This window comes from Musca vetustissima, unplaced genomic scaffold (assembly GCF_032173495.1).
Source record: "Musca vetustissima isolate MV318-11 ecotype Yass unplaced genomic scaffold, APGP_CSIRO_Mvet_v1 utg42822, whole genome shotgun sequence".
Classification (NCBI taxonomy): Eukaryota; Metazoa; Arthropoda; class Insecta; order Diptera; family Muscidae; genus Musca; species Musca vetustissima.
Genome location: NW_026877692.1, coordinates 57,480 through 83,067, shown reverse-complemented (window position 1 = coordinate 83,067; position 25,588 = coordinate 57,480). Strand labels below are relative to the sequence as shown.

Sequence of the window (25,588 nt, the reverse complement as noted above, 5' to 3'; positions counted from 1 at the left end):
CATTATAATATGTAAACACGATACAGGCCACAGTTGTGGACCAATCTTCACGAAATTTTTCATGTAGGATGGTTTCTGCCCAATGAAGAATCCTATTGTTTTTGGTAAAGATCGGTTAATGTTTAGGGGATGAAATGGACAAAATACATATTTTTGCCGGTTTTTCTGGTCGCTCCAGAGGCCGCAATTATGGCCTGAATATCGCGAAATTTTACATGGAGAAGGGGTCAATATTTAGCGGGTCAAATGGACCCTGACTTTTGTGTGAAAAATTACAAAATCTTTATTATATAGCGTATATACTCGGATGAGGGAGTTACACGAACATATTTACAAAGTGATTACACATTTAGATATTATTTAGTAAACCATTACAACACTGGAGGGCGGAAATATAGCCCTGATTGCCTTGATGTGTTCCATGAAGTTCCAGTTATGGTCAAGGACAAAGCCTATAATTTTCGGTAATGATGAGATAATAATTTTTGAGATGAAGTGGACTAAAAAATTATTTTTTTGTGTTTTTTGAGTCGATAGGCCACAATTATAAGCCGAACATCACAACGCAACCCACGGTGAGGGGAATCTGGACAACTAATTAGAAGGACTGTACTGAATATTAGAAATATGTGATGATTTTTAAAATATTTTTTTCTAGCATCAAAAAAAAAAAAATGAAAAAGAATATTTTAAAGCACTACAAGGGCATGAATTTAAAAGAAAAAAATCTATCCTCCATAAGAGTGTGGATTTCTAGAATATCTTTTTCTAGTCTCTATAAGGACGTGGATTTTGAAATATTTTTCTTACCTCCCTAAGAGACTTTCATTTTTAAAATATGTTTATCTAGCCTCCAGGCCTGATTTTTGAAATATTTTTCTAAGCCCAAAAGAGGCGTGAATTTTTAAAATATTTTTTCTAGCATCCAAAAAAATGAAAAATAATTATTTGAAGCATTATTTTAAATATTTTTTTCCAAGCTCCATAAAAGCTTTTTAAATATTTTTTCTGGGTTCTATAGGAGGCGTGAGTTTATAAAATATTTTTTTCTTAGCTCCATAATAGGCGTGGGTTTTAACAATATTTTTTATTAGCTCCATAAGACGCGTGGATTTATAATTTTTTCTTAGCTCCATAAGATGCATTGATTTTTAAAATATTATTTATAGGCTATAGAGGAGCCGGGGATTTTTGAAATATTTTTTATAGACTCTAAATATTTTTAGGCTCGAAATCTTGAATATGCCTGATATATTTGAATATTCTGTAAACTAAATTCGATGATATATTATTGTGTTTTTTTTTTTTAATTTTGTGTAATAAAATATTGATATACTTAAGTTTATTTATATATTTTATTCTTTTTGTTCTTTTATTTGAGTTTCGTTAAAAACTAAATATATTTCTTTCTATATTACTATTGTTTAATCGGGGATGTATGTAATTTTGAGGTGTTTGTGTGTGTAAAAATGTTTGTATATATACGGTATTCAATTCTTAAAAAGTCTAATTATTTTCATTATATATGTATATAATTTGTTTGTTATATATTAAAGCTGCACATATGTTTCATTATTATTATTTTTTTTTTTATTTATTTTGTATTTTTCAGTTTTAGTTTTTCTTAATACCTTCAAAAAATATATATTTTAGGTTATGTTTAGTTTAAATTTTCCAATTTTTTTTTATGTTTGTATAACTAGTATTCAGCAAGTAGTTTTAGTTAAAATGAAAATAAAAATACAAAACTCGAATAACTAACAAAACAGAAGATGATTTTTGAAATAACATAAAACAAATTGAATAGAAGAATATAATCGAGCTAAAATAGTTATATATAATTACGTGTATGTGTGTGTGTAAATATATTTTGTTAGGTATATATATTGGCACTTTATGTAACAAATAAAATTAACATAATTAACAAAGTTTTTGACTGTGATTTGAACTTTAATTTTTTTTTAACAAAATAAAAAAACATATTACTTTGAGCATATAATCTAACGCAAAATAAAACATAATTTTTTAATAATTTACAATTTCAAAGTATTTTTCTTGTTTTTTTAATAATTTTTATTAGTATTTGTTTTCAATTGAATATATGTATATATATTTTTGTAATGCTCCAAAGTATGGTGATATTCATGATGAATTTCGGAACATATTTCTGTGTTATATTTCCATTGAATTGAAATATAACACAGATAAATGTTTCCATTATATAATTTAATTATATTCTATATAGTATTCCAAAATTCGAATCACCATCATTGCCATTTCACAATTCAAATTTTGTCAGTTGTTTTTTTTTTTTATACTATATATATTTTGTTGTAAATTTACTGACTCTCAGTTACAATAATTTCTTGTTGTTGTTGTGGCTTTGCATCCGCATCCACCAACTGATCATGATGTTCTTGTGGCAATTGCAATTTCTGTTCAAATTGTCCAACAATGGTTAGTTGCCTGGTATGCGGTGGTGTGGCTGGTACATTTTGTCCCAGATCTAAAGATAATTCTTTACAAAAATTCATGGTTAGCGAATTTCTCATTTGCTGAGAACGTTCCAATTTACTGCGGGAAAAATCGATTTCATAATTGTAATATCAAAGTTCATCGTTGGTGGGTGGATGCTCCTGAACGTATTCTTTGGGAAAGTAGCCAACCTGAAAAAAGAAGAAAAAAATTAATTTGAAATTTGTTTTCGAAAAATAAAAATTAATTTGCAATTTTCTATATGGACACATTGAAACCAGTTAAAAAACCGCCAAGAACAGATCTGCCACTCCTGAGAGAAAGGATTAAAACTATGTTCTGTGGTTATTGAACACAAATAGAGACAAACGCAAAAACCACATTTATATGATGTGAATTGGGGATTGAGACCAAAAATTAAAATTGTTTTCCCTCCTGTCGAAAATTTAGCAAAAAATACTCAAACTTCGGGAAGATCTTTCGTCAAACTTTCTATATATTTGACGCATCGAAAAGTGAATTTTTAAAATATTTGTTTCTGGATTCTATGAGAGGCGTGGATTTTCATTTCATTTTTCTACCCTTCATAAGAGGTGAGGATATTTAAAAATGTTTTCTGGTTTCCATGAGAGGCGTGGATTTTTAAAACATTTTTCCAGCCTTTATAAGAGGCGTGGATTTTTAAAACATTTTTTCCAGTCTTCATAAGATTTGAGAATATTTAAATGTTTTGTGGTTTCCATGACAGGCGTGGATTTTTAAAACATTTTTTCCAGTCTTCATAAGATTTGAGAATATTTAAATGTTTTGTGGTTTCCATGACAGGCGTGGATTTTTAAAACATTTTTCCAGCCTTCGTGAGAGGCGTGAATTTTTAAAACATTTTTTCCAGCCTTCATAAGAGGCGTGGATTTTTAAAAAAATTTTTCCAGCCTTTCCAGATTTTTAATACATTTTTCCCAGCCTTTCCAGATTTTTAAAACATTTTTTCCAGCCTTTCCAGATTTTTAAAACATTTTTTCCAGCCTTCATAAGAGGCGTGAATTTTTAAAATATGTTTTCTAAGCTCCATAAAATGGAATTTTTAAATTTTTTTCTGGTCTCTAAAAGAGGCTTGGATTTTTTTTTGTATTTTTTCTAAGCTCCATAAGAGGGGAGTATTTTTAAATTTTTTTTTTTTGGTTCCATGAGAGACGTGGATTTTTAACATATTTTTCTAAGCTCCACAAAAAGCGGGGATTTTTAAAATATATTTTTCTGGTCTCCTAAAGAGGCGTAGATTTTTGAAATATTTTTTTTTTCTAGCCTTCAGAAGAGGCGTTGGCTTTAAAAATATTTTTTTCTAGCCTTCAGAAAAGGTGTGGACTTTTTTTCTAGCCTTGCGGAGAGGTGTGGAGTTCTAAAATATTTTTTTAGGGCTCCAGAGAGGCGAAAGAAGAAAACACAACCTCTATATATTCGTTGTCTCATTAAAACAATGTTTGAAAGTCTTGTACATCGGCTGTATTCTGGAAAATCATATAAAGTGAAACAGAACCAGAAAAAAGACGAACCAGAAAAAAGATTTCTAGATTGAATTGGGAGCTGGCAACTAACATTTTTCATTACTTTATTTATAGGGAAATGCTGGTTATCACATCCCATTTGTCGACTAGTGTCGGCATGCTGTTGTTACAAAGGCAAACAGCTACTTTGAAAATCCCGCTACCGATGCTAGCAACCAAGAAGTGATTTCAACCCATGAGGAAGAACGAAAGAGACTATCCGAACAAGGATTCGAGGGAACTCCTAGTCGGCAAAATTTTCATATAGCCTACATTGGTCGAGATCTCTATCAAGGTTGCGACTAAGGATATCCAATGTATTGATGCAAAACTCATGGCAAGTCCGAGCAAGAAGATATGAAGCGTATATGCATCGACTCCAGTGCCTGCTGTTCCTAAGGAAAACAAATCTATGAAAACAAAATTCTCACTGCTTGTGGTTATGAAGAGTGTAAGATAGATTGAGGAACTGCTGCTCATAATCGCTACGAACCATTCAATCACCCGTATACGCCGTCAGCGTCACACAGGTAGTTTTAAGATTGACCAAGTGTTTAGGCTTTGATAAGTCTAATCCAGATTAATGTTTCGGCAATTATCAAGATCATCTTCCTCTACGCCAAGGTAAAGCAATGTATAGTTTGGTATAAAGGGTCAAAGTTATCATCTGCGGGAATATAGACTCTGTGGCTCATTATTAAGAGATTAAGTAATATTGAACCCCTTTGACAGAGTGGAATACTAAAGGTTGTAACCGTAGGGGAGATCCTGAGTGGGATTGTCATTTCTGCGCTGTTGTCACATCTTATTTTAATGTAAATACAATCTCTGCGGTTGAGGAGCAGAAGTCTGATCTTCAAATGTAAAGAAATTTCCTGACCAAACTATAAGTCTATGGATAGATAGATGACCCTTTCAAGCTCTATGTATAGAATAACCTTTAAAGGCTTTGTCTGAGTCCATCAAATGATTTCTATGTATAAAATATCTTTTAAATTTTTTTATGTATGAAAGAGCCCTTAAAGGTCCTTCTATAAAAAGAAGAGCCTTCATTTTTTTGTATTGACCAAAGAGCCTTTATTGATTGAAATGCCTATAAAGGTCTTCTGTGGATAGAATAGCATTTAAAAGTATTTTATGAATATATGAGTTTTTAAAGATCATCCATCGACAGATGCGTCTTATGAATTCAGGTCTACGGATAGAAGAACCTTTAAAGGTATTCTTGGATAGAAAATCCTTTCTAATGGAATAGCAGCCTCTGCGGTTAAGAAGCAGAATGCTGATGTTTAGTTTATAAAGAAGTTTGAATCGAAATTTCCTGCATATCTATAATTGAATTTTAATAAAAATTATTAGTAAAGAAGACTAAGTCAAAACTGTCTTTCAAAAAATCAAAAACACATGACCACATAGTATTGAAATGTTAAGTATATTTTTTCCAATAATACAATTTTAAAAAAAGTAATTGCGATTTGTAAATATTTCAAAATTTATGCCATTTAAGACCATAAACCAAGTAATGTTAAAATCAACACAAAAATCAAACTTACCGTATCTCCAATTTTACCCCGCCACCAACCTTTATTGTCACCATCTTTACCGATTACCAATACCTGACAACCGGTTTTAAGTGCCAACTGATTATTGCCTTTGGGTTCAAAATCATATATGGCCGTAGCTAAAACTTCACGATATGGCCATTGTAGGGATTGATTTAAACTGCATGAAAGAAATACAACTCAATATAGATGCTACAATTGAATGACGTAAAAAAACCTTTTTAACTTACCCAGCAAAATTTTCACCTAAATCATTGCGCTCATAATATGATACCAGTTCGACAATATTTTTAAAATGTCGCCTCGATGAGAGACAATATGCGACACTATCACCCGAATGATCTTGATTTATTTTCATATGTTTAATGACATTATCGTCGGTTCTAAAGGTAAGAATGGGAAAAACAAACGTATTTTTAGAGGTGGAATATGGAACTGAATTGAGATAAAAGAAAACTGAATGCGGCTGCGAATGAAAACAGCTTCCTTTTTAATGCAATTTTTTCGACTCTTTTTTATAAACTTACTTTAAACTTAAAGCATACATTGTTTCTTTGGGATTTGATGCACCTTGTGGCCTTACTCTCAACAGGTATGTGCCAACACGACGATGTTCGAGTCTAGCTTGTGCCGTTTCTCTATCCATATTGCCGACAAACCTAAAAATAATAATTAAAAAATATTTACATTAGAAATTTTATAAAATAAAAATGAATATTTTTTTATTAATACTGCAACAAATTATTGAAAAGAGGTATGGAAAATGTGAACTACATTCCGCAAAACTTCTAAACAAAGAGTATATTTGATTTTTAATGGTGGAAGGTATTAGTATTATAAATTGACTATAATACTAAAGATCAATTTTCTATAAAAAGAAGACCCACATAATTCCCATGTACCCCTGTCGATACATCTACCATGGTAGCGACTACGATTAACACCCAATACAGAAACAAAACCGATGGCAAGTGCGAACAATATGGCAGGAATCCACCTCACAGCCTGTGGAAATCAAGTGGTTGAGGTGGACTGATGAATAGCAACCTGATGCAAAAGCAGTAAACTTTCGTTCCCGTATGAATCTGCAGGAACCTTCGCCGCCAAAGTCGAACGATTTGCAAAATGATATCTTCTAAAATTAGTCTCTAAATAGAATAACGTCTAGCTGTGAATAGGAGACATTTTAGATGTATTCTGTGGATAAAAGTGCTTTAGAGGTTCTCTATGTGTAGAAGACCTTTTACGGGTCTTCAATGGACACGATACTCTATAAAAGTTTTTATTGGTAGTAAACATTCTATCGCTTACAAAGAATATAAGAACCAACATATATCCAAGTTATTATGAAACCTCGACGGCGACTAAGAATAAGCCAAGCAAATCCGATGGCATGTACGAAACAAGAAGACCGGAATCGGGTCTGCAGCAAATAGGGGGAAAATCTTTAGTGAGCTGACAAATGTCGGACCAACTGATAAGGTTTTACAGGAATCCCTTTAGCCACTGCTGACTTCAAACTGTGCACTATGGGTAAAAAGTATGATTTTTTGGCATAAAGATTTTGATAGTTACATAAAAAAAGCATTTGCCAAAGTTCAACCGTAAAAGTATAATTATAGTAATGGATGAGCAGTATGTTTCCCCAAACAAAATAGGTCGCCCAAAATTAAATTATGAACATGCTGGACCTAGGCTAAAAAGGAAATTAGCCTCCGAAGTTTCTTCACAAAATATGCTATATCATTGCTGCTACGGTTTCAGCCAAAATATTCAACGACAGAGACATGGCCTTTGTTTTGAATAAAGCAGTCAGTAATGGAAATATAGCCGAAGTAAGGAACAAACATTTTGTTATATGCAGTTATATGAAATAGTGCCCCAAATCATATGAAATAGATAGGTCATCTTCGGAGCATAAAAATTGAATACAAACCAAATTTCACTTCAATAGCTTTATAAACAAAGAACTCGGGACAAATCGGCCAGATCGGCTATATAGCAGCTATATGAAATAGTGCCCCAAATCATATGAAAATTGGTAGGTCATCTTGGGAGCATAAAAAATGTATACAACCCAAATTTCAATTCAACAGCTTTAAAATTAGAGTTTATGCCAAAATAAACGTAAAAAAAACCATAGTGCTGTGGAGCGGTCCTTCACAAACTTTTCTGTAGATAAAATACATCCGTAAACATTTCCTGGCCATAGACGAGCTTTAAAGATTTATTCTCAAAATACCTTTGAACCTCTATAGAAGATCTAAAGATCGGTTTCTTTATAGAAGAGCTCAAGAGCTTTGTAGAAGAGCTGAAGGTTAGCTTAGCATTGCGAGCGGTAATAGCCACCTTTGAAGAAGGATTCTATTAAAACGGTCTGGTACCAACGCGCAAGACGTCGGACCAACTGTGGAACTTGAAAAGTACAGCTTCGAAGTAGTTTTGTTTACCGCCATAAACAAAACTGTCAACATTAGCTTTGAAATCCGGAGGAGAATAGTGCTGGCCATCATATGCTACTATGGTCTGAGTAAGCAACTCAAAAACAAGGCCACCTCTCCCTAGGCCAAACTCACACTCTACAAAACGCATGGGTACTTGCGCAAGCAGATCAGGAAGCTCTTGGTTTGTTGAGAGAAAAAATCTCCGGAAGATCGTCGAATGAACCATGGCAACTCAAAGCAAGGCCACCTCTCCCTAGGCCAAACTCACATAAATTGTATGGATCTGAAGCATGGGTACTTGCGCAAGCATATCTTAGTGTGTTTGAGAGAAAAATTCTCCTGAAGATCGTCGAATCGATTCTGGAACATCGACATAGTCAGACGGATCGAGCTGCAATGAATACGTTGGTTACGTCATGCTGTTAGAATGGATGAGGATTCCCCCACTCAAAAGGCATATAAAAGCGAGCCAAGCTATGGTTCACGCAGAAGGGGAAGGCCACGAATCCGATGGAAAGATAAAGTAGAAGACACGAATCCGATGGAAAGATCAAGTAGAAAACAACATCTCGGAACATGGTCTTTCAAATAGGATGAGATGAGTACAAGATCGACGCGCTTGAACCGTTCTGTCACAAGCCTTAAGTCCCACAAGAGTCTTAAATGGTATTCTATTCTAAAAAATCCTTTAAAGGTCTTCTATGGATAGAAGATCCTTTAAAGGTCTGTGGTGAGACTTGTAAACATATTTTATATAGGCAATTTTTTCAATGAAGTTCCTTGGATATAATGCCTTCTACTAAACATGGATACTTTTTTGGCGATAAAAAATCTTTTAGAAATCTTTTACCAATATCATAAGCTCTAAATGTCTTCTATTAATTGGTCTTTTGTATAAATAATATATTTGATATATAGAGTATATAACTTCTAACGGTCTTTTACAAATGGACAACATTCTAAAGACATGAACTTCGGTTCTCTAATCAAATATTTATATTCAGTATCGTCTTACCAATTAAATTGAGCCAATTGTCTATCACAAACTGGTGGTGGTATGGCAACAACATTTTGTTTACAGCGACCCGTTGATGATATGCAACCTTTGTGAACAGCAATCTCACAGACTTTGCAGCGATAGCCCTGTAACAAATAAAATAAAAATCATTTTTTACAACGTCATCTCCAACAGATGGTTTCAAAGAAAAAAACGCCTACCTGATGTATGCGACCCTTTAAAAATTTCGAACAATGTCGACAGGTTGTGGGTGCATCAAAGGTGAAAATTTCCATTTTGTGGTCCGTGTTGCGACAGCCGGGTGGATCTAAGTTTTCCCTATTTAAAAAATCAAACATTTTCTCCACATTATTTCTGTAACATAAACGAATAAAAATTTCACTTGTATACCACTCACATTGCTTCGGTTAAGGCTTTACGCCATTTATCACGTTCAGGTTCCGATTTCAAGTACAATGTAAATGCGGTTTTGCCCGATTTACGAGCCAACAGCAGCTGATATTTAAAACGTGAATCACGACCAATGGTACGCCGCGAATGACTCTGTTCCACTTGATATTCAGCTAAGTTGTGTGAATCACGGAATGTGTATTGCATATCGCCCGTTTTCATATGCGATGGCTTAACTAAAATTAGAATTTTATCGAAAACAAAAGCGTAACGCAGTTTGGTTTTTTGATCTTCATGGGCCTTGATATGCAACTCTCCGTCGAGCAATAGCCGGCCGTATTGTAACAGATCATTGCCATTTTGTAGTAAATGTAAATCAATTATGCTGTCCTGAAATGACAATAACGAACAAAATTGTGAAAATAGAAACCAAAAGGAAATAAATTGCTGATACCATACCTTAACTTTTTGTATAATAACCAAATGATCGGAATCCCTTTTAACTTCATTTATATATTGTGATACATCAATCATGGCCTCTTTAGCTCTTTCCAGCGACCGATAGTCTTCGTGAGCCTTTAATTATACACAATAATGATAAGATATTTAAATAACAACAAAATTATTAAAAATTCGAAATATTTGCCTACTTACCGGTGATGTTTCCTTAACTAATTTGTCTAATAGTAAATGATATTTTAAAATACGCTGCATGGGTACTGATAAAATGTCCCTTAATTGCAATTTGCCCACATTGTATTCACGTTCACATTGCTGGAATATAAATGAATGGAAAAGATTAGAAAGACGACAACAACAAGAATAATAATTAGAAAAATATGCAGTAATAAATTGTGAAACGTAAAAGAAGAACACGATGTCTTTTTAGGAAGATTTTTTGAAATGTTTTTTTAGGACCAAATTTTTAAAGACTTTTTTTGTAAGCTTACATAAGCAGATGCCTTTTAGGAATTCGAGGATGATGAACTAGGACAAATTCATCGTTATTCCGTTCGATCAAAATAATCTCAAAACCGCTAAGGATTTTGAGAATGGAGTGGGCTAAATAACTGAGACTCTCCTGAGTTCCTATAAGACTTCTTGCCCAGCCACCTAGCCTGGTAAAATATCTCAACCGGTATGCAGGATATGCTTTAGTGAATCAATTGACGAAGTTATTTACAGCTACAACAATGCGAACATTAATATTTTAGAACTCCAAATCCAGAGCAGAGCTGGGAAGACAAGTCCAATATTATTTATTGGGTAGCTGTGAATTTAAATAAACAGTCGAGAACACTCATAGGGTCCTGGGGGAGAGTCTAGGGGGAAATGACCGAGTTCCCTAAATATACACTTCTGGGGTCAAAGTGTATTATTTATGAGGAGGATTCTTTTGAAGGAAACAAAATAGTTATGGAGTATTCATATGGAGTTTCATAGAGATACTGAATCAGGATAACATTAAAGGGGGTGTGGTCAACAAGGAGCAGTTAATAAACATCTCCACATACAATTTTATATAATTTATATATTTACCTGTACTAATTGTTCTATGATTTGATTCTTTTTACAAATATCGGCCAAAAAATCAATTGCTCCCAACAGGCATGAACAGTATTCACCATAGATTAGGAAGGGCTCGCGGAATTCCAAAAACACTTGACCCATTTTCATTTTGGCATGCGGCTGTAAGGAATCTCTTAATTTATCCAAAAACTTTGTGTGGATATCGGCCAATTCCTGTAGAAAAAAACATATCATAGAAATTTATTTAAATAGAATAAAATGGCGAGGAATATAATGGAATCTGAAATTCGTACTTACCTTTATACGTGGAAATATTTGTTTGATATCATCGGGTGTTAGATATCTTTCCAATGGTGCCATAAATTTCATTTTTAAAGCATTTAGAACATCCAAATAATTCGATTCTGTATCGATTAGTTCGCGTATAACATAATCACGTTGTTCAAAACTGGTGGCCGATGTAATCTAAGGGATAGGGGGAATTTGCGAAATCATAATATTAATAACGGTAATGTGGGCAAATGGTGTCAAAGACATTTAAGACGTGCCACTAAATATTTATGGATTGCATGACACATTTATATGTTTTTTTTTTTAATTAAAAATTAAAATAATAAAATAAATTAAAAATTATAATACCTGACTTCTACTCGTTCTTTGTAAAGCACACAAATCTTGATAGACTTCTTCCTCTTTTGTATTAATGTGTTCATCAACATGACCATTGCATGCATTATTATCGGTGGTACTTTAATATATATATTTGTGGCATAAACAATAATTAAAATATATTGATAAAATAAAAGCATCACATTTATGAGTTTTGTTTTGTGTGGCCATATAAAGAAAAGAAAGAAAAATAAAAAAACAAATAAATTAATATTTATATTTAAATTTAAATTAAATGTTATAATTTATTACAAAAAACAATATATTTAAAATTAAATTAAAAACATAATTTACGTTAAAGGCTAATAACTACATATGGTTTTTATTATATCGATTATAAATACTATCGATAACAAAGTAAATCAAAATAACAACACATCTCTACGAGAAACAGAGAAAACAAAAGAGAAATCAAAAACAGCTGTTCAATGAGAGACAAAGTGAGAGAGAGCTACCATATTATTAATTTTAGCTGGCAAACAAAAACAACAAAATGTAAACAAATGCAAAGTTACGCTCTCAGATAAAGAGGAAGAATACTCTTGTGCTCCCACACACACGCACACACTTGCACACGCAAGCACTCAATTGAATTGAAGAACAAAAATTAACCTCAAAATGAAAAAATGTGATAAAGGCATGATGAGAACACACAATTCCATTTGTCGCTGTTAGCAGACAACAGGCATTAATGATGACGACGGAATAAAATCGCTGCTGTTCTCCACCATCAATAAAAAACAATATTAAAAGTACAAAATAAACAAATCCATACATATATTAACAAAAAAACAAACAAAATCCACCACAACAACAACTATTGATAATGTCTGTCTAAGCGAATAAAAACCAAACAAGAACGAGCAAAAGAATCCCCAGCACGGCCTGCATTAGAACATAATAAGAAACTGCAACAACATTTGGAAGGGAAAATAATATGGAATTGCATTCCTATGCCAAGCGTAGAGCCTCCAAGAAATGTAAGTAGAAATGAAACATAAAAGAAGAAGAAAAATAAAACCCTATTTTCCACTCCTTTTCCAGGGACAATTGAACAAAAACGTAAATTGGTTGAGGCCCGCATCAATTATGATTCGTGGTTTAATAACAAACCCAGCAACAGTGTAGTGCCTTGGAAGTAAGTCGAACACGTTGTTTTCCTTGAGGTGTTTTTAGTTTGAAAATAATGTTTCCATTTATTTTTTTTTTTAATGCAGAAAAGTTTTAAGTGTTGCTAAATTGGATGATTTCAATGTGTTTTTTGTTCGTAAACAATGGTCGAACATGCTAACCAGATATAAGCAGTATAAGGTAAATATGTTTTCTTATTTGAAATCAGTTTTTGTGAACACCACACAGACAACTGTTGATAACATGATAACGATGAAATATATATGGAGGGGGTGGATGGTGGTGACCGGCAAAAGAACATCGTTGTTATCGTGTTGTTATTTTGACCCAAATTCGGTAGGATAATTCTAAAATATTGCAGTGGAGCAGTATAGTCGGATGGTACTAGAGACATACTACATTCCCACCATTATGTGACCTATTTCACCGTTGATTAAGCGACTCATGGGATTTACAAAGGTCGATACTTGATATGTTGTATTTATATCGACAAATTAAATTCAAACGTATCAAAGTTAAACATTTGTCATCACACCAGAACATCCCTTCTCTGAGCAGATTTTTCTTGTAGTGACAGACTTTTCATTCATACAACTTACAATATTCTTCTTCCATGGTATAAAACTGCATATTGTGCTTTGAACGCTATGGTGCCTGAGAGATGCCATGCCGAACCAGGGTTTAAATCTCAGGCTTTCAAGTCAGGTTCAAGTTAAATTTTTGAGTTTGGAAACGTCCAGAAGAGACCGAAAATGACACATAAAGTTCGGTCAAATCTGAAGGTTTTGATCACTGCTTTCTTCGACTGCAATTCCGGTGGTGCATTATGAGTTCTTGCCCGATGAAATTCATCAGAATTGTGGAAAACCAATGGATTTGTATAACTCGTCTGTAGTTTTACAATGTCTGCTTAACAGAGCCGTCTCTTAAACAACTTATTTATTGTTGTTTTTGTACGATCTTAACGTCGGGTCCTATTATTGATGGCATATGTGAGATGATAATTGTTCTGAGCAATATGAAAATATCCTCCAGGGTCAAACACTTTAAGGGGCTGAAACGAAGCTTTCGCTAAATATAATGGCCGATGGAGAGCAGATTCCGATTACAAACTATCCCCAAAAAGGGGGGATAGTTGGTTTTGCTGACACCTGAGTTTTCTTAGCACCAGCAACGTACTACGTGGCGCAACCAACTCAATTTGTTTCGAATTGATGTCTCGATACCTTACACATCCGCCGCATGTATACTGGAGCCACACTACATGTTGCAACTTTTCAACAGCCTCATTAAGTCGACTCACATGTCTCCAAATTCCCTATGAAACCATCCTGATTTTGGATACAGCGGAACTAGAACCAGACAGATGAGAGAGGGGTCCCTTAAGTTATAGATTTTGCTCTCACATATAATTCCGTCTGATTTCATATAATTTATAAACCAAAGTTTCCACGTCATTGGTGTATTAATGGTTTCAATGTGATTATTGTGAGCACCTATTTTATATGCAATAGGAGCTCACAAAGTGGCGTATAATATATAATAAGCGTAGAATGACACTTGTAGTCGTGAATTTCAAACCACAAATAACAAAGAGAATATGGGTTGTTTAACCATAAACGCTGTGGTAATATTTTGTGCATCAGTGATTTAATAGTTCTCGGAGCTCACTCCCCAACTATGGTACCACATATAATAAACGTAGAATGTCACCTGTAGACGTGAATTTCAAGATTTTTCGTAAGGACCATAAGCGCGGATTTTTAAAGGGCTATCGGAGAACTATAAACATTTATTTTTTAGAATTTTTCTATGGTCTTGTTTGAACTAAGGGTATGGTTTTTTAAAAGAAATTTTCTAAGGTTCTATCTTAAATTTTTTTAAAGAATTTTTCTGAGAGGCAATCTGAACTACAAGCATGGATGTCTTAAGCATTTTTTCTAGGGGACTATCTGAACTAAAAACTAAATTTTATTTAAAAAAATCTTTTCTGAGGGGATAACTGAGCTATAAGCATGGATTTAAAACTATTGGTCTATTGACAACTTAAGCGAAATTTTTAAAATCATTTTTTAGGGACCAACAGAGCTGCATGAGTGGATATTTCAATATTTTTTAATGATCATCTGTTTAAGTTTGGAATTCTAAACGATTTTATTAAAGGAAGTTTTATTATTTACATGCGCGGATTTTTGTAGGATTTTGGGACCAATAAGCATTGATTCTTTTTATACCGTTCACCACACTGTGGTACAGGGTATTATGTCTCTGTGCATATATTTGTAACAGGCAAAAGGAAACGAGATAGACACATTGTTCCTTTTGAGAATATGCAGAGAATCACTTTCTGAGTCGATTTATGCATGTCTGTCCGTCTGTAGATGTTAAATTGTAAACAAAGTACAGGTCATTTATTATCCGATTTGGATGAAATTTGGCACAGCTCACTTATTTGGCCAATTACGAACCCAATGGAAATTGAAGAAAATCGGTTCAGATTTAGATATAGCTCCCGTATATACTTTCGTCCGATTTAAGGAAAATGGGGCACCAAAGTCCCTATATATCTTTCGATTTGCATGAAATTTGGCATAAAGTTCTGAATTAGGTGCAGAATGATGTGTGCTAAGGTTCGAGAAAATCGGTTCAGATTTAGATATAGCTCCCATATATAGTTTTGTCCGATTTTATGAAAATGGTGCACCAAAGCCCCTATATATCATTCGATTTGCACGAAATTTTGCGTAGTATACTGAATTGAGTCTAGAATGATGTGTGTCAAGTTTCAAGAAGATCAGTTCAGATTTAGATATAGATATAAATGGGGTACCAAAGTCCTTACATATCTTTCGATTTGCACGAAATTTGGCATAGTGTACTGAATTATATGATTTTATGTGAATGCGCGAAATTTTGCATGGTATACTCAATTGAGTCTAGAATGACGTGTGCCAAATTTTGTGAAAATCGGGTCAGATTAATATCTAGCACCCATATATATTTTCGTCCAATTTAAGGTAAATGAGGCACCAAAGTCCCTACATATCTTTCTATTTGCACGAAATTAGGCAGGGTACTGAATTAGGCCCTGAATGATGTGTGTTAAGTTTCGTGAAAATCGCTTCCGATTTAGATTTAGCTCCCATATATATTTTCGTCCGATTTAATGTAAATTTTGCACTGAAGACCCAAAGTTTGGCCGACCGGCACACAATTTCGTACAATGTGCTGAAGCTACTATAATTGAATGTTTTGTACGTTGAAGTATTTCTAACAACATCTTTTATATATTTGTTCGCTCATGACAAGTGTATTTACAGAAATTTTGTGTTTTTTCTGTATTTTTATTTGTGGGGATTTTCGTATCTTTGAGGGTATCATATAGTTGGCCCAGTCCGACCTTTAGTACTTTCCTTACTGATTTTATTTTATTTTAGTAAATGTTAAATTGCATTATTTGTTTAAGTGGACAACAACAAAATGGTTTTAACCTCCTCAGTCCTTTTTGTGTAAAGAATTTACTTGGAATATAATAAAAGAAAAACAAATCTGAAATTTCTTTAGCACAGCATTTAAAAATAAAAAAAATTAAGATGATTGTGCTAAAATCCTTTTAAATAAAATAAACATTTACAGGGAATGTTTGAAATTCGATAGAATTGATTTTTTTTCTTTTTGAGAAAAAAATTATTATTGAAAATCTTCTTAACCAAAAAAGTTACTGGATTTATTATACAACAAAAAGAAAACATTTGATTTTGGCTTTCAAATATTATTCTCCGAATAATTACCATTCATAATAATTTCTTTGGAAAAAATATAGACTTCTTTATATTAAACACTTGTTGTTGTAATCTATTCTAATTAAATTTCCAATTTTCTTTTTAGCAAACTCGTCTGGATGGCTTGGCCACAAATAAAGCAATTCATGCTGAAATGATTCAACGCATTAATCAGGAATGGGAATTCTTTGAAGCTATACACGCGTTTATGACACGCAAAACTACAAATTTGCATTCGTATGCGGTGACACAGAAAATTGCCAATGCCGGTAATAGCAGCAACAACAACAATAGAGATGATAATAATGAAGCCATTGCAACAAAAAATCTTGGTGTTGGTCACGTGGAAGATGAAGGCGGTGGTAGTGGAGATGGAATGGCAACAGTAATTGCTTATCCATCATCAACAATAGGGTCACATGACGACCTTCAACACCACCACAGCCACCACCATCATCATGAGGATATAAAACCATTGGCCTTGGCACGAGATATAGGGGGGTCGACATCCTCATCATCATCATCTGCGGCCTTAATGAAATTCAAAAATGACTGTGCCAAGGAGAATATACCAAATAATACCACCATTTTGTTACAAGTTGCTGCGTCTGCTGCTGCTGGCACAGTAGTTCCAGCCAACGCTGTTGAGGCTATTCAATTGTTTAGCAGCGATACAAATGAAGAATTTGAAGTGATTGGAGGTGGTGATGGTGTTGTTGACATCAAGGATAATAAAAATTGTGGCCGTAATACAGATCATGATTTCTATTCAAAACGATCTGCAGCAGTTGTTGGCGCCAATAGTCTTTTGCGGAAATTCCCCATCGAAGACAGACAATTGCACTATTTCATGGATACCAGTGAAGAGTCAATGGGCACTGAATATGTACAACACACCTCGTCAATGGATAGTAGTTCCCTACCATCGGTTATGGAAAATATTGAATTACACACCGAAAATGCTCGTACCTTTGAAATTAAGGCTGAAAATATATCACATAGCCATCAGGCTGCCACCAGTACAATTATCAAACAGGAACATTTTTCCATGTCCGAAATGCCATCAACTAGTACAGAGAGATATAATTCGCAACTGCAACAACACCAAAATCAACCAACATCAACTTCATCATTGCTAATGCCACAAATGGCGGCAATGGCCAACGATAACAGTCACAATACTAACTATGGCAGTAACAGCAGCAACAACAACACCACCACCAACAATAAACTGAGCGAACGTGATAAATACTATCGTCACAAACGCCGTTTTAATCGTCGCCTAGAGAAACGTTTTGATGCCTTGTTAAATGTTGTGGGTCAAGTTGTTAAAACGGAATATCCCAGTGTGGATGTTAAACCATTAATGGACACGGTAGCCTCAATGGCAACGGGTATAGGCCAAATGCTAAGCAGTGAATCCGAGGACAATGATGGCGATGCTGATGCTGATGAGGAAAATAATGTGACTGGGAATAATGATACAAATGATAGATCCAACAACAACACGTCCAATACAAATTAATTTGAAATGAACTGAAGACCAAAAAAAAGGAAAACAACAAAACAAAAGAAAAAACAAATATTATTAATGATCTGATTTAGATATTTTGTTATGAGAAAAATATGAAATTTAACGAAAAGGCTTTATTTTATTTTTTTTACAAAACACTATCGAATAGAAGATGAAGAAGAAAAGTTATTTTAGATAATTTAAAAAAAAAATAAAAAAGAAAACGCAAAATTTGTTAAAGCAACTGTATGAAAATTTTTCATTTTGAAAAAAGTGATTATTGGCTGCAGGCAAAAGTAAAGCTGATATGAGAAAATACATATAAGCAACTCCCCCACCCAGGCTTGTCAGTAAGGATCTGCGTGACTTGGACTAGATAGGTCGAAGAACAAGATGCTTATCGAGCAGATCTGAATAGCATTTACACTAGTGTTGAAAAGAATTAAATTGAGAGAAAGTGTGTGTCAGAGCGTAACTGAGAGTTCATGACCATCAAAAACGATTGACGAAAAGAGAAAAGGAGAATACGGGTTGTTAAACATCAACGCCATCGTCGAATTTTGTGCATAAGTGATTTACCCGGTTGCAGTTGCCGACGTGTTAAATAAACACAGACCGAAGGCAGTTATCGGAGCTCACTCCCTACTTACCGATCGCAGCTAAATATTGTCAACCAGAATAGTTTTGGGTTAATTACGTTCAGAATGGTGTAGTCGTTCCAATTCGATTCGGGAACGGATTGATTACAATGTGCAGAATGCCTATCCAGAATGGGGTGCAGGCACAGCAAAGCCTTCTCAACTTCCATCGGAATATATGTGGCTGCTGCAGCCATTGTAAGTAACTTCGAATCGAAACTCTGGACGAATCAAGGTATATATAGAGATCTCGACAGAGAGTGCCTCAGGTAGCGTAATCGAAGTAGTCGTTCCAATTCGATTCGACAATGTGCAGAATGCGTATTCAGAATGGGGTGCAGGCACAGCAAAGCCTTCTCAACTTCCATCGGAATATATGTGGCTGCTGCAGCCATTGTAAGTAAATTCGAATCGAAACCCTGGACGAATCAAGGTATATATACAGATCTCCTCGACAGAGAGTGCCTAAGGTAGTGTAATCCTGAGATTAGCGTAAATCCTGAGACATTTCCGTTCGTTTGGATTTCGCAGGCCCTGTTTTGGTGCCATTGGCACTCGCCTTCGCGGTTTGTAGAAATGCTTCTGACACCTCTGAGAGATTACTTTTATACCCTCCATCATAATATGAAGTGTATATTAAAATTTGTCATTCTGTTTGCAAAATTTTGAAATATGCATCGGAGACCCTATGGGGTCATTAGTCATCAGAACCCTGTTATATGTCGAGGTATGTTTGTCTATCCACCTTTCCGTCTGTTGAAATGAAGATAGTAGAGCATGTAATATTCAAGGTAGAACATTGAAATTTGGTACATACATTTCTACTGTTGCTACGATGTTTGGTATTGGAAATGGAAAATATCGGTCCACATTTTGATATAGCCCTCATATAAAGATAACTCCAAATACATGATATTGTGGCTACTTTTTCCACCGAACTGGCTATAATTTGATATTTTGAGTTCGGATTGGCTAAATCATCTTCCAACAAAAAATTTCAAATTTTGGTTCAAGTATCAGGGTAGTCCCCATATAACGGTACCTCCCAAAATTCGATAGGAGTTTGAGTGCGTTACTCAACCAAATTGGCTATAATATGGTATTTTCAGGTTCTTATTGGTTAACACAATCTCCTACGAAAAAATATAAATATTGGCCCACTCTTTAGGATGGTCTCCATATAACGGAACCCATTCAAACTTCGATATTTCAGAGGTTTGGGTACATTTTTCCACCAAATTGATTGTATTTAGTATTTCGGATTCTCATGGGATAAAAAATATTCTTACCAAAAAGTATTAATATTGGTCCAAGTTTTCGGGTAGTCCTCATGTAACGGTACCTCCTAAAATTCGATATTTTGAGGAGTTTGAGTATGTTTAACAACCAAATTTGCTATTGATTTGTATTTTGGATAGTTATTGGACATAAAATACTCCTACCAAAAATTATAAATATGGCTCATCTATTTAGGATGACCCCGCATATAACGGAACCTCCTAAATTTCGATATTGTGGGAAGTTTGGGTACATTTTTCCAATCAAATTGACTGTAATTTAGTATTTTGCATTCTCAGTGGGTAGGAAATCTTCCTACTAAAACTTACGAATATTAACTTCAGTTTCGAGGTAGTCCCAATATAGCGGATTCTTTTGAATTTTGATATTTTGGGAATTTTGGACCTCATGTAACGGTACCTCCTAAAATTCGATATTTTGAGGAGTTTGAGTATGTTTATCAACCAAATTTGCTATAGATTTGTATTTTGGATAGTTATTGGACATAAAATACTCCTACCAAAAATTATAAATATGGGAACGCTATTTAGTGTAGCCCCCATATAACGGAACCTCCGAATTTTTGATATTTTAGGGTTTTGGGCTCCGAAATTTCGATATTTCGGGGGGTTTTGGCACATTTTTCCACCAAATTTGATCTAATTTTGTATTTTGGATTTTCATGGGCTAGAAAATCTTCCCACTAAAACTTAAAAATATTAACTTAAGTTTCAAGGTTATCCGCATATAACGGAACCTTTCAAATTTCGATATTTTGGAATCGTTCTTTTCCACCGATTTGGCTCTAATTTAATATATATGGTTCTCATTGGGTGACAAATCTTCCTACCAAACATTATTATCAACATTGGTCCATGTTTCGGAGTAGTCCCCATATAGCGATAGCTCCCAAATTTCGATATTATAGGGACTTTAGGTACATTTCCCCCCAAGTTGGCTGTAATTTAGTATTTTGGATACTCATTGGCTAGAAAATCTCTCCACCTAAAATTGGCAATATTTGTCCATGTTTCGGGGTAAGGACTACCCGGAACCTCCGAATTTTCGATATTTTAGAGTTTTGGGCACAATTTTCAACCGAATTGTCTGTAATTTGATATTTTGGATACTCATTGGGTAGGAAATCTTATTAACAAAAATTAGCAATATTGGTCTAGGTAGCCGATAGAGCGGCATCCCCCAAATATTCGGTTTTTTTGGCAGGATTGGAGCACATTTTTCAACCTAATCAGCTGTAGATTGATATTTTTAATATTCATTGGTTATAAAAAATTCTTACAAAAAATTATAAATATAGGGCCACTATTTAGGGTAGCACCCACATAACGGAACTTGCCACATTTCGATATTTTGAGGAGTTTGGGTACATTTTTTCACCAAATTGGCTGTAATTTAGTATTTTAGATTCTCATTGGGTAGAAAATCTGCCTACTAAAACTTAACAATATTAACTTAAGTTTCGATGTAGTCCCAATATAACGGATCCTTTCGAATTTTGATATTTTGGGAATTTTGGACTCGTTCTTTTCCATCGATTTGGCTCTTATTTAATATATTTGGTTCTCATTGGGTGTCAAATCCTCCTACCAAAAATTATTAACATTGGTCCATGTTTCGACGTAGTGCCATATAACGATACCTTTTTAATATAATGGGGAGTTTGGGTACATTTTTTTCCACCAAATTGGCTGTAATTTAGTATTTTGGATTGTCATTGGGTAGAAAATCTCCCTACTAAAAATTATTAATATTTATCCAAGCTTCCGGTAAGCCTCTATATAGCGGAACCTTCCAAATTTCGATATTTTGGGAGCCTGAGCACGTTTTTCAGCCGAATTGTCTGCAATTTGATATTTTGTATTTGTCATTGTATAGAATATCTTCTTATTAAAAAATATTAGGCCATATTTGGGGGTAGCCCCCATCCTAAAGCGGTTATCTACATTTGTGCACACTTCTTACCATCGAATTGGCTCTAATCAGATTTTCCGGTTCACATGGGATGACAAATATGTCTACCAAAATATTATCAATGTTTGTTAACATTTTTGGCAACGTTCGATATTTTCGATACTTTGAAGGTTTAAACGCATTTTCCCACCGAAGTGGTTGTCATTTGGTGTAAAAGGTTCTTGGCGGAATATATACATACATCGATGCAGAAAATAATCAATATAGCTTCATGTTTTATGATAATGAACCATTTCAATGAGAATGGAGGATGGGGCGCGAGAATCAACATCAACGAGTTTTCAGTTTGTCCTACAAGACGTATGCTTAATGTGGTACCGCATACGACACCAAAGCATTTGAAAGATTGTTTTAGAATGGTTACTGAAATTCCGTTTAGTGCGTATACGTATTGTCACAGTCCATACGCCACTGTGGTCAATGTGTTGCAGAAAATTCTTAAGCACAAAGCATACGAAAGATTGTTTTAGAATGGTTACTGAAATTCTGTTTAGTGCGTATACGTATTGTCACAGTTCATACGCCACCGTTGTCGATGTGTTGTAGAACATTCTTAAAAAATAATGGGACTTACTGTTATATGTTGGCTACCTTCAAATTGGATCAGTATTGAAATTTACAGCCAATTGAAAATCTGCACCAAAATATCGAATTTTTAGAAGTCTAAACAATTGACAATTAAGATTTTAGACGAATTTTCTAACCGACGTGGCTGTAGGGAGATATACAGCTATGCAGAATGTGATCAATATAGGTTCATGTTTGACATTAACCCCAGTTTGAGAATGTAGCCGCATTTTGTAATGGCTTTAATTTGTCATGAAGTTGGAAGATAAATGAGTTTCTTTTCTCATTGAAGTGGCTATAAATTGGCACATCGGCATATCCTTCTGAATAAAAATTTTCTTTATAATGATTTAAAAGATTTTAAATCAACGTGGAGATTATAAAAAGTTCCGAAATAAGTAACGATTTTTTGTTTTAATTTCCCAACTTCTACATTTGTTAATGGTGTGCTAAGAGACACCACACCCACCCTCCTACATCCCTGGATTGTTTTTGGCTTCTTAATAGTTAATGACGTTAAATAATGTGTATGAGGGTTTTTCATTTTCCTGAATAGTCAAAGGCGTCTACAACAACAACATCAAACCATTTGCCACACTTAATACAGACGATTTAACAGAGAAATGCCGCAAAGCGAATATAAACAGAGCGAGAGAAAAAAATAAACAAAAAAGAAAAAAACTTAATTTAACAGTTTCTTAGGATAACCGTTCTATGACAGACATCCTGCCGCCCAGCCACCAATCCAGCCAGCAATTCAGTCAGCCAAAAAGGTTAAATGTATAGAAACAGGAAGGGAGGAAGAAATAAGAAGACGAAAAAAAAACAACAAACATAACCACACTTTGTTTTTATTAAATGTTTTATTTGATTAACCCCACATTGTTGCTGTTGTTGTTGTTGTGCAAAAAAAAAAACAACAAATGTGCTGCATTACAAGGCACGTATAGCTGGAGTAGGCTAAAAGGGATCTCGTTGCTATTAAAAGTTGCTTGGCGGTTATCAAAGTCATTTCTGTATTGGTCCAACCAGCCATTATGAACATGGGTTTGGTTGAGATGAAGTTTGATGCGGGGGAGGAGGTCCCCAATGCACGGCAGAAATAAATGTTAACAGATTAAATACGACGACGAAGTAGTAAAGGAAAGAATGAAAATCCTTTGTGAATGAATTTATTTAAATGAACATAATTTTTCTGCTCCACACCCTATAATAGTATAGTTGGCAAAGGATAATTTGATTGGGCCTAGTCGCAGTCGCAATGATATTATTGCGATAATAAAGTGGAGAGTATATTAAATTTGTCATTACGTTTAGAACGCTTTAAATTGTTTGTCAGAGAGATCGCCTAAAGAATATAGAGGGAGATTCTCCAATAAGTAGTGTTATTTCGAATTATTCGATATTTCGGACCACAGTGGCGTATGAACTGTGGTAATAGGTATACACACAAAAATAAAAAATTACAACTATACGTATACGTATTGGCAACGCTCATACGCCACTGTGGTCCATATGCTGGTTGAATACGTAAAAACGTTGTCAAGTTAGGCGGACGGAACTTTTTGAACCTCCGTTGGAGAAAACGAAATATCAAACATTTAGGTTGGAACATGGTCCTGCCTAGGAAGATTTTCCTTCCAATAAGAGTCTAAAATATTACAATACAGCTAATATTATCAAAAGATTCCGAAAAATGTTGGACTGCAGTTAAAGAAAATATGGACACAAAATGATACCTTTGGTATTAAGATTTGCTACCCAATAAAATGATAAAATTCTGCCCATTAAGTTAAAAAAAACAAGTAAAAAAGTCTCAGTCGGTGTTGCGGACAGATATGTACCCTCACTCTATGGTTTGCGGAGGATGTTGACCATTTGTGTGGGAGATACCAGAAGGAGCAGACCAATGGGTCCCATTCTCAAAGTTGATCTAAACTTAGTAAAGATAACAGGTTTTGCAAAGTTTGGATCAAATCGGCCATTCCATTCGTCTGATATTGGATTTATAAATATTGAAAATGTTGACCCTCTGTGGGGGAAGTACCAGAAGGAGTGGACCAATGTGTCCCACTTCCTACTTGGCCTAGGCTTGTTTCGTTAAAATCGGATAGTCCGTTTGCTTGTTATTATAAAATTAATTTTTAGCACAATTTTGATCATTTTGTGGGGGGAGGTAGCAACTTAAACAAAGTTTGGAAGAAATATTAAGATGTGCAAAGTTTGGATGAAATTGATTATTCCCTTCGAGAGTTATCGTGCTGGTGTGCACCAGCCAGCCAGACAGACGTACAACGCACGGACGACGGACATGGCTAAATCGACTCCAAATTTTCTTTTGGTCCAAACTACCAATATTTCGATGAGGCACATTTTCACCGTATCATAGTGTATATACCCTCATAAGCCATAAAGCAGAGGGTATAACGAGACATAAAATATCGAATATATCGAAATTTGGGAGGTAACGTTATATGGGAGCTACCCTAAAACTTGGGTCAATTTTTATAATTTTTGGTGTCGATATGTGTTATTTAATATGACCCCAAAATTCGCAATTACAACCAATTCGGTTGGAAAACATGTCCAAAATCCCCAAAATACCGAATATTGAGAGGTACACTTATAAGGGGGGCTACCCTGAAATTTCGGTCAATATTAATAATTTTTGGTGCGGAAATGTGTTACACTAGAGAACACATAATATCAAATTACAGCGAATTCGGTTGGAAAATGTGTCCAAAATCCCCAAATACAGAATATTGGGTGGAACCGTTATATGGGGGCTACCCCGAAACTTGGGTCAATATTAATAATTATTGGTGCGGAGATGTGTTACGCAATGAGAACCACAAATACCAAATTACAGCGAATTTGGTTGGAAAATGTGTCCAAAATCCCAAAAATGCCAAATATTAGGAGGTACCGTTATAGGGGGGCTACCCTGAACCCAAATTACAGCAAATTTGATTGGAAAATGTGGTTGGAAATCCCCAAAATAGCGAATATAGGGAGGTACCGTTATATGAGGGCTACCCAAAAATATGAATAATTT

The 25,588-nt window shown here is 34.5% G+C and overlaps 1 protein-coding gene across 1 annotated transcript in view; it reads right to left on the bottom strand.

Moving 5' to 3' along the window:
* Nucleotides 1–2,476: 2,476 nt before the first annotated feature.
* LOC133322373 (protein vav) overlaps nt 2,477–25,588 on the bottom strand; it is a gene marked incomplete at its 5' end in the record, with an annotated part of 37,547 nt that continues 14,435 nt past the window's right edge. The window contains 12 exons of the mRNA XM_061531375.1: nt 2,477–2,666; nt 5,573–5,741; nt 5,812–5,964; nt 6,109–6,240; nt 9,041–9,168; nt 9,244–9,361; nt 9,441–9,823; nt 9,893–10,009; nt 10,088–10,207; nt 10,973–11,176; nt 11,261–11,428; nt 11,603–11,711. Coding sequence (XP_061387359.1) covers nt 2,607–2,666; nt 5,573–5,741; nt 5,812–5,964; nt 6,109–6,240; nt 9,041–9,168; nt 9,244–9,361; nt 9,441–9,823; nt 9,893–10,009; nt 10,088–10,207; nt 10,973–11,176; nt 11,261–11,428; nt 11,603–11,711 — 1,861 coding nt within the window. The remainder of the gene's footprint in view (nt 2,667–5,572; nt 5,742–5,811; nt 5,965–6,108; nt 6,241–9,040; nt 9,169–9,243; nt 9,362–9,440; nt 9,824–9,892; nt 10,010–10,087; nt 10,208–10,972; nt 11,177–11,260; nt 11,429–11,602; nt 11,712–25,588) is intronic.